Source organism: Acinonyx jubatus, chromosome D1 (genome assembly GCF_027475565.1).
Source record: "Acinonyx jubatus isolate Ajub_Pintada_27869175 chromosome D1, VMU_Ajub_asm_v1.0, whole genome shotgun sequence".
Taxonomy (NCBI): domain Eukaryota; kingdom Metazoa; phylum Chordata; class Mammalia; order Carnivora; family Felidae; genus Acinonyx; species Acinonyx jubatus.
In genome coordinates, this window is record NC_069390.1 from 10,941,985 (window position 1) to 10,952,423 (window position 10,439).

Genomic DNA, 10,439 nt, shown 5'->3' on the forward strand with positions numbered 1-10,439 from the left:
TGCTATTTGGAATTATGCAATAGGCCATCTGTGCCAGAGTGTGATTTTTCTGATGCTTTCTCCACAGAATATAAATAGCAATGAACTATAAATAATTAAAAATAAACCCCGTCCTTAACATCTTACCTTGTAGTAGGCTCCCCAGTTTCCTGGGTCTTTGGACTTGGACCCAAATTATACATTGGCTCTCTGGGCTCCAATTGGCCGATTGTGGAACTTCTCAGCTTCCATAATCACCCATGCCAAGTCTTTATAATAAATGTCATTGCCATATCAGTGCATCCTATTGGTTCTGCTTCTCTAGAGAACCTCGATTAATACAAATAGATCTGTATCATGAAAAGAAACTGAATTCGTAATTGAAAGGCTTGTCACACAGAGAAGACTGGGGGGAGATGGCTTTGCTCCTGAATTCTATCAAACGTTCAATGAAGAAATAATACCAATATTACACAAATCCTTTCTGAAAACAGAAGAGGAAGAAAACCTATAGAGCTTTTTAAAAAATGTTTATTTTTCAGAGGGAGAGAGAGCACACAAGTGGGGGAGTGGCAGGGAGGGGTGAGGGGATAGAGTATCTGAAACAGATTCTGTGCTGACAGCCCGATGTAGGGCTTGAACCCACAGACCATGAGATCGTGACCTTAGCCGAAGGCAGGCACTTTAGAGGTTATTTTTGAGGCAAGCAGTAACCAGCTCTCCCACCCCCCCCCCCAAAAGGATTTAAAATATCATAGGAAAATAAAATATGGATATATTTACATGAGCTTAGACCCATATATCCCTACCAATATTAATAAATTAATCCCAGAAATATGTATAAAAAAAGATACTTCATAACCAAACTGGTTTATGCCAGGTGCATAAGATAGTTTTACACCTTTGAATACAGCATAAAGGAGAGAAACCATTTGGTCATTACAATAGGTGGAAAAAAAGCTGTTGAAAGAGGTCAAACTCCTTTCATAATAGAGCTTTTCAGCAAATTAAGAATATATTGAAAAATCTTCAGGTTAAGAAAAGGCAGAGCAGGGCTCACTTCAGCAGCACAGGTACTAAAATTGAAACCATTTACAGAAGATTAGCATGACCACTGCACAAGAATGGCATGCAAATTCACGAAGAAAAGGCAGAGCATTCCTTTTGATGGATTCAAAACAAAAGCTAACAAGAACAGTGACACTTAACTCTTTTATCAGCTGTTGCCAGACCCAAGGATAGGAAAAGAGCATCTTTTCTTCCCCTTAGAAGCTTTACCTCAAATGCTTATGCCTTGCAGGAATCCGGGTGGTGGTGAGGAACAGTGAGATTCTCCATCATTCATGATGGGAACCCATGGGCAAGTCCCTTGTAAGAACCCAGAGAAACCATAGAGTCAAAAGGATGCCATATTTCTTCTTTCTTTCTAAGTTAAATTTAGCCAAGGATAAATTAAGGATAATTTAGCCAAGGCTATAGAATATGCAAAGTCTCCCTTATATTTTTGGATAATATAATTCCAGAGATATGGGCAAATAGCACATTACTCCCATCTTTGGGTTTCCTGGCTTAGGCTCTATAAATATTGTGTGCTATTTTCCTATAATGATTGTCAGGCAGTAGAAATGGGAGTAAGAAAGCTAAAGTCACTATAGAAGAACTATCATTGTTAACCAAACATACAAAGTATAATCTGGAAGCAAAGAGGGTAAAAATCCCATATTTATGGAAAAATCTCACATTTTTTATCCAAGGTGAGGACTTCTATGGACAAATTAAGATTTAATTGTAAATCAAAATATCGTCCCAGAGAGCACATGCTTCTTTCGAAAGGTCTTTGGGAGGGGGTGGGTAAATACGGATTAAGATTTGCCCTCACAATGAGAAAAGAGTGTGCAAAGCTTTGGCACTCAAAACTGTGGCTATCTGAACAGCAGAGATAAAGGATTATCTCTGTCAACATGATGCAATTTACCCCATCAGAGAAACCCATCTGCAAGAAATACAGCACAGAAAGACGCCTTTTAGGGTGAGGCTTCATTATCTCTTCATACAACAGGGAGTTATGTCTTGTTGAGGAAAACCTATGTATACCAAATTCCCACAGCCTATAGTGCCTGATAGGAACACAGATCATATACTGCTTGATGCTCTGGGGAACTTCCTTGGAAAGACTCTGAGACTGACTCTTTGGACTGATGTTTCCAGGTCCTGTAAGGATATCTAGTTAAGACGCAATGCAGTTTGGGGACAGAGGTATGTATTTTTCTTTTATTCTTATTTTAGTGGCTATTCCATCGGCCTGTGAGGGGGCACTAGTTATCTGAGAAGGACATAAATGTCTAAGGGGATTTTTTTCCCATAAAAAAAAAAATGCTTGACTTTCTAGTAGCAAACTTAATGGTACAATTTTATTTTTAATTTTTTTAATGTTTATTTTTGAGAGAGAGAGCACAAGGGCATGTGAGGGGGACGGGCAGAGAGAGAGGGGACAGAGGATCCAAAGCAGGTTCTGTGCTGAGAGCACAGAGCCTGATGTGGGAATCGAACTCACAAACCATGAGATCGTGACCTTGAGCTGAAGTCAGACACTTAACCGACTGAGGCACCTGGGGGTTCCTTAATGTTACAATTTTAAAGACCCATAGAACCTTTTCAGATTGTGCTTTGAAGTTATCTCAGCCATGTAATCATTTTCAAAAGAGAGAAAACAAGTGGTCTAAAAATCATATTCTATCTAGAATTTGCAACACAGACTACTTTTCCAGTGTTCCCCAAGTCTAGCTAGCTAGTTCTTTTCATGCTGCATTATCCAATTTTTTTGAAACAAATGATTACTTTTGATATTTTTTGTGAATAAAAGAACTTTGATCCAAAAAGGAGATATTCTTGATCTGGAATGATCTTATAATCTTTACTCTTGCTGAGAAGAAGTATATGGCATTGAGTGGGCACTCAGTTCTAAAGACTGCTTTGTAAATCAGGAATCATTGAAAAAATATTTTAAAAAATGTTGACTTCACCATCATGAACAGTGAGTCACAGTCTGTTCAGAGAAACATGATATTTTTGCTTCAGATATGATTAATAATAAGGAACAAGATTAAAGCTTTTGTAAAAAGCAAATTAGTGAAGACAGTATCATACTATTTATAATGTTACAAGATGTAAGAAAAAATACACATTTATTTCCATACCTAACATAGATACTCTGTTGGTAATAACAACAGAGATGATCAGTGTGAGAAGACGGTGTTCATTGAACACCCATTGAAACAAGGGTAGGAATAAAGTCAGAATATCATGGAACAATTCTATATAAAAGATTATTGGTCTGCATTAAACACAAATACTTCTATTTCCACTTGGATCCTTAGGCAGATCTAATGCCTAAATACTAGTTTTCTTTGTGCATGGCTTTTCCCCATCCATTTTCCATTTGAAAGGAATTATTCAGGATGCCCCCCCCAATAGTAGAAAATCTCCCCAAACTCGACTGTTTAAAGCCTAGTGTTGAATGGAAGCCTTACCAATAACATAAAGTCAATTAACAAATATATTTTATGTTACATGTACTATGTACTACATTCTTACAGTAAAGTAAACTAAGGGAAATGTTACTAAGAAAATCATAAGGAATAGAAAATACACTTACAGTACTGTACTGTAAAAATCCATATTTAAGTGGACCTGTGTGGCTCAAAACTGTGCCATTCAAGAGTCAACTTTATAGTGTTTTTTTTTTCCCTTGGTCAATCTCCTAAGAATAAAAGGCATTAATTTCTGTAAAAGAGCCATCAGATTTTATAGAACTTAATAAAGATAGGTAGAAGAAATATCGGTTTTATCACTACTGCTTTAATATATTTTCCTGGTAAGTTTGAACATACCTGTACACCATGCAGCTAAAACTTTTTATAGTGAATTCTAGAGGTGACGTGAAATTGAGGCTGCATGGACCATATACCAAGATTCCCATGATCTCATTTCAAAAAGATCTGTACACAAGACAGAGTATCCATTGCCATCATGATGAAGATAGCAAAGATGATACTATTTTTTGTTTATACTCAGGATGGTCCCTGTGTTCAAATAAAGAAAGATTTCTTGGTGTCAGAGAAGGAAAGCCTTCCGAACGTGAGCATTTTTGCTTAGCATTTCTGTAAGCAGATCACGAGTGGAAAAGCGAGGATTTGGGCTTAGGCAGACACGGCTCCAAGCCACCTAGCTGGCTATGCCAGTGCGGAGCCATATGGTCCCTTCCGGACTTTCTGTGAGTTGTGCCTAGTTTGTATGGTGACTTAGAGGTAGGAAGAGGAAGCAAACTCGGAGTCTAAGAACACGCATGCTGCATTGTGGCTTCTTGAGTCAAATGCCGTTTGTTCTCAAACTTCAGAAAGAACTTCCTGAACCCAGAGACCAAGCAATAATAGCTCTGTCAGATACTACCTAGGAACAGAGGTGTAAATGAAAGAATTCTGCACAGCAAAATAAGGAATCAAAGTAACAAATATTGTCTCTCCATGGGGCGGGAATACCAGGACTAGTGGGTGATATGTATTTTCAGCTTCAGGGCTGAGATGGCCAACATTGTTTCAAGACAGAGGACCTATAAGACACATGCACCCAAGCTAAGATTCTCAGCTTCCTATAATGTAAGCGTACGTTACTTACACAGCCTTCCTGAAACTCAATATAATAGAGAGTATGTCAATCTGAACCGCCTGAGGTACATCGTTAAATACTTAATAAGTGTCAGATTTCCCACCCTTCAGAACTGAAAAAATTACAAGTGTCCTAATTTCTTACATTTAGCACCGTACCTGTCTTTTACTTTAAAATATTTATGTGCATTAACTATCGAATGGAATCAAAGAGACTAATCCTTTTACCTGATCTTTCTGGCCAACACATGCTTCACTTGTGTTGTGACTCAACACCCCCAGCGGGGTGAGCAACAGGGTTGTGAAGAACAACGGTACCAAGGGACACAACTATGGATCTTCAACGAAGAGATCCAGCCATCTACCTGGGCCAGTCGGGGCCAATGCCTCTCCCTCAGGAGGCACAGAGCAATCTGCAGAATTTCCTAAAGGGGGAGCCAGTTATTCTTGGGGTAAGTACAATGAAGGTCATCTAAGGATTCTGAGGTGGCTCACATTCTCCTAAATTCGCTCTGGGCCAAAGCCACATGATTACCTAAAAGTGTGGAGTGGTCACAGTGATTCCTATATCGAGAGGACTATGGGACTTTTAAATAAGGGACCACATATACCATTTAGCCAAATCACCAAAGTGTTTTATATTTGGGAACACTGAATGTAAATTTAGGTACTGATCATGGAATCCCCAAATGAAAGTAGTCCTGAGTCATTTACAACCTCCAAATGCGGGGCAGGTAATTCAAAGAGTAAAGCAAATTCCTCCTAACTCGAAGGTACTTTCTCACTTTCTAGGTGAGCCAGATCATGATTGGCCTAATGAATATTTGCCTGTGGATCATGGTAAAGGTCTTTCTTTCATTCCACAAACTACATCTATTCCTAGAGAACACGGTATATACCTTCATTTTCCTTTTGGGACCAATCTTTGTAAGTAAATTGGAATCACTTTGATTTCTGTATTACTTAGAACTTACGTAAAATCCTTAATAGTTATCTATCAGCACAAAATTTAGGAGAAAGTATTGAGAAATATTTGGTGTTAGGAAAAAATACTATAGAATGAGAATACATTCACAGACTAACTCATTGAACTTTATCTTTGTACAGTTAATTATATCTGGAACTATGTCTATTGCGTCTGGAAAGAAAACAACAAAAAAAATGGTGCGTTTACCTACAATTTTAGAAAATTAAAAGAGGCATAGCATAAATCAGCCTTCATTTCCTGGGGTGCCTAGGTAGGCCAGTTGGTTAAGCATCCAACTTCAGCTCAGGTCATGATCTCAGGTTTGTGATTTTGAGCCCTGCATTGGGCTCTGTGCTGACAGCTCAGACAGAGCTTGGAGCCTGCTGCAGGGAGATTCTGTGTCTCCCTCTCTCTCTGCTCCTCCCACTCTCTCTGCCCCTCCCTTTCTCTGCTTATGCTCTCTTTCTCTCATTAATAAATAAACATTAAAAAAATGTTAAATCAACCTTTGTTTCCAGAATGATCAAGCTGTCTCAGATTCCCAGGTTTTTCTTTGCCTTGAGTTAAGATTCCAGAATGATTCCTTCCCTATTCCCCCATAGGTCATGCTGTCTCTGTCTGGCTCAGATGAGAAATTATCCAATAGTGGGTAACAACCCTGGGCATAATTTTGATGAATTCCAATTTTACTTACATTTTAAATATAATGCATACATATGTACAATCATTTGCCAGAGTCAAGAGGGTAAGAACAGGGACTCCGTTTCTGATTCTCTTTCAGATCTGTAGCAGCCTTGGAATGAACACGCTGGCTGCCATATTGGCTGGAGTGTCGCTAATAATCCTTGCAATCAGAACGGAAGTCTCCAGTCACTTCTTATCAGAAACAGTTTTAGCTCGTTATTTCTTAATTGTAAGTATTGAAAGACCTAGTGGAAAAAATATCTCCTGATATCTATCCACATATATAAAATTCCTTGCAGATGTCATTTTCATCCCAAGGGAGCAAGGGGGGTAGGGGCGTGTGGCACCTGGATGGCTCAGTCAGTTAAGTGTCTGACTTTGGCTCAGGTCATGATCCTATGGGTCGTGGGTTCCTGTCCCACGTTGGGCTCCTCACTGACAGTGTGTAGCCTGCTTGGAATTCTCTCTCTCTCTCCCTCTGTCTCTGGCCCTCCCCAACTCATGCTCTTTCTCTCAAAATAAATAATAAAATAAGCTTAAGAAAATTTTGAAAACAAAAACAAAAAACACAAGTGGGTAATAGGGCATAGATTAAAACTGACAAATCACCTGAAGAAGATGGTCAGGGCCTTGACCCTGAGTGAATAAATATCTCTGTACTACACATTATTGGTGATGTTAGGATCTAAGTACATCAGGTGAAGCTAAGTAAAACCCTTACTTTAGATAAAACCAGAATGGGTGCCAATGAATTCAGTCAATGATTGTGATTGCTGTCTTCATCAAGGTAAAGAGGAATCTAGTTGTTGAGTCCATTCAGCACAATGACAGACAAAGTCCAGGATCCTTTCAAGAAAGTACGTTCAACAAAACTGACACTGATCTACTGATCATATGATGAAAATCACTATGAGCTACAAAGGGATCTTAAAACATTCCAATTTGTACACACCTCAAGAAAGTATGGTTTGCAAATGAGCAGGCTTTTTATCAGTGGGTTATATCAAGGAAGAAAGTGGATAACGGGATCTCACTTCATCTTTGTGAAAATTATAAAGGAATGAAATTGCAAATTTGGGAGTCTGTAAATTAGAGTCATTATGGGTATCTCTGCCCAGATTTTATCTGAAGGTGGGGCCAGACTGGGATATTTTCCTACCCTGGGTTATGAAGGAGAGTGTGCAGGGTCCACGGCAGGCCCTCTCTTTCTCAGGGCTTTAATCTTGTCTCTCTGCATGATTTTAATTTGCAGGGGATTATGATTATGAAACTGATCCTCATAATCCTGGGACTCATCGTCTCAGTGTTGCTGTCTGCATTTGGATGCAGTGCTGTCTGCTGTGATGTGACCTCAGTGAGTTTCTGTTATCCCGAGGACTCAGAATGTGTTTTAGGGTATTCTCCGCCATTTGTACATTTACCTCTTTAAGTTTTACTGAACAGTTCAAACCGTAAAAAACTCTTAAGCCCCTCTTTCATGTTCGGAGCCCTTCGCACTCTGTTTTGCCACTAAGAGCCACCAGCATTAAGATTGACCTGACACCGATACTGACAGGGCAGACCTTGCCTGGGATTTTCATTCTCTCTCTCTCTCTCCCTCTCTCTCTCTCTCAAGATAAATGAATAAACTTAAAAAAAAAAAAAAAGAAGAAAAAGATTGGACCGGGCATTAGTGGAAGGTTGCTTGGCTGGACGTAGATGTTCATGTCAGAAAGAGTGGCCCCAAAGAAGGTCTGCACGTTAGGAGAACTAGGACCAGGGGCAAGTGAAATGTCATATCATATCATGAAATGCCATCTACTGTGTTGTTTTTTTTTCCTCCACAGGTGGTTGTCGACTTATCCTCCAATGACTGTGGAGTTGCCGTAGCCTCTCTTTATCATTATTATGATGACGTGGCTTTCCAACATGCTTAGTTGTTGGAGATACCAACTTTTGAACCATTCCTGGACTTCCTCTAATTGTATCGTTAAAAGTAAATCAGTAATCAGGTAGTAAATAGAGTCTTAAGTGTCTGGGGCGGGAGGGATCCAAGGTCATAGATTTGCTGATGTTGACTCTGCTGGGGCCCCCTACTCTATCCTCAATTATGACTCCATTTGGACATGATCAATGAAGTATGTGATCCCTCTGCATCAGCACTGGCATCGTCTCATACCGTTGGCGGTAGGAAGAAAAGGAACACACCAGAAAGGTTGTAGGTATTTGGGGATTCTGGTCTGGCCTTGGAGGATGTGTGCCAGAACAGCTGATCCCCACAATTTCTGAGAAGCCCTTCACTTTGGACTATAATGCTAATGCTATACTGGGAGCTGTGCAATAGGCCAGCTAGGTAGATCATGTGGTTCCTGACACTTTCCCTAAAATGCACAATTTTCTATGACATAAATGAATTAAAATAAACCCTGCTTTTATCCTTTAACCTTGAAGTAGCCATAATTTTCCTTTATTTTCCATTTTGGTGTTCTCTGTCCCATTCCGATTATACATCATGAAGTCAGTGATGGCCTTTTCAATTCAGGGTCCTGTAAAAGCAACCCAATGAGTAAAGTGTGACTGATGTCTGAAAATAGGGAAATACACACACTTTCTGCACACAGGTTCTGCTTTTTCAGTGATTGAGCCCCTGCAGGTCCTTATTCTCCTTTGCGTCGTGGATCCTGACTCAGCCTGAAGTAACCCACACACTGTGTGGCAAGGGAATAGCGATCATCACACTTCGACTTTTTGGAAAGGCCTGGAACACTATCAGTTTGTAATCTATAGTCAAAAGACACATGTGGCCTCTCTTAATATATGGCTAATCACAATTTAAGGAAGTGCTAGCAGATGGCTTAATGCAATTCTGCCTGTACCGCCTATAATAAGATCGGAAACTGGCAACTCACTGTGTGATTCTGGCTTAGCTGTTGCCACAGTCTGATAGCATTTCGTCAACTACAATATATTACTGGCACTTAACACTGTCTTAAACACTAGACTAAGTCTATGGAAACAAACAAAAAAATGTAGAAAAAACATCCAAAGCAAACCTTATCTCTTCTTTTAATGCTTTTTCACAGAAAGGAAAGTCTGCTGTACTCATTTACTAGTTCTAGATTTTTTAAAAGATTCTGTAGGATTTTCTACATAAACAACGATACCTTCAATAGGGACATTTATATTTCTTACTTTCCGAACTTTAGGTCCTTCTTTTCTTGCCATATGACCCTGGCTATGACTTCCAGTAGATGTTGAACAGGAGTGGTGAGCACATATATGCTAGTATTGGGGAATAAGTAGTCAGTATCTCACTGCTGGGTATGTTGTAACTGTAGGTTTTTGTATATGACTTTTTCCAGATAATGGGAATCCACATCTTTTCCTAGTTTTTTGAGAGTTTTTTCTTTATCATGAATAAATAAATTTCATCAGACACGTTTCCCGTATATTGAGAAGATCATGTGGGTTTTTGTATTTATTCTGTCAATATGATGAGTTGTACGCATTGATTTTTTTGTTAAACCACTGTTGCCTTCCTGAAATAAACTCTGTTGGCTGTGGTGTGGTATCTTTTGATATACTTTTGGATTTGATGTGATAACATTTTGCTGTGGATTTCTGGACCTGTGTTGAGAGTTATTGCCACATAGTTCTTATATCTTTGTCTTGTTATGGTATTGGAGCAATGTTGACCTCATAACATAGAAGGGATTACGTCCAACTTTTTTTCCCTTAAATATTTGGTAGAATTAGCGATATATGATGGAGTTGGTTTTGTTATTGTTGTTGTTGCAATGGTTTTTGTCTATACACTCAATTGTTTAATAGATATTAAACTAAGGAGATCATCTATTACTGAGTCAATGTTCATAATTTGTGTCTTTCAAGTAATTATTCCATTTCCTTCAAGATGTCAAATTTACTTCCTAAATTTATTCACAGTATTTCTTTATTATCCTTTGAATATCTCTGGATTCTGCAGTGATGTCCCTTCTTTTATTCCTTACATTGATAATTTTTGTCTTCTCTCTTTTTCCCTTGGTCAAGCTGAAGAAAGTTTAATAATTTTTATTGATTTTTACTGTAATGTTACTGTAATACAGTTGTATATTAATACTTTGCTTGGTATACTTGAGCCTGGCCATTGAAATAGACGATAGATA

General features: G+C 38.8%; 1 protein-coding gene and 1 pseudogene across 2 annotated transcripts; both read left to right on the forward strand.

The window, feature by feature from the left end:
• The first annotated feature begins 1,031 nt into the window (after positions 1 to 1,031).
• On the forward strand, positions 1,032 to 1,144 carry LOC113595536 (uncharacterized; annotated as a pseudogene).
• Positions 1,145 to 1,583: 439 nt separating this feature from the next.
• On the forward strand, positions 1,584 to 10,334 carry LOC106977874 (membrane-spanning 4-domains subfamily A member 4D-like). Of its 2 annotated transcripts, none has more exons than XM_053203130.1 (7): positions 1,584 to 2,235; positions 4,926 to 5,095; positions 5,436 to 5,534; positions 5,751 to 5,807; positions 6,392 to 6,523; positions 7,547 to 7,648; positions 8,121 to 10,334. In XM_053203130.1, the coding sequence occupies exons 2-7, from the start codon at positions 4,976 to 4,978 to the stop codon at positions 8,208 to 8,210; spliced, it is 600 nt and encodes a 199-aa protein (XP_053059105.1). In that variant the 5' UTR covers positions 1,584 to 2,235; positions 4,926 to 4,975; the 3' UTR covers positions 8,211 to 10,334. The 2 variants fall into 2 exon arrangements, with proteins under 2 accessions (XP_053059105.1, XP_053059104.1); XM_053203129.1 differs by having other exon boundaries at positions 1,588 to 2,235; positions 5,436 to 5,570; positions 8,121 to 10,332.
• The last annotated feature ends 105 nt before the right edge of the window (positions 10,335 to 10,439 follow it).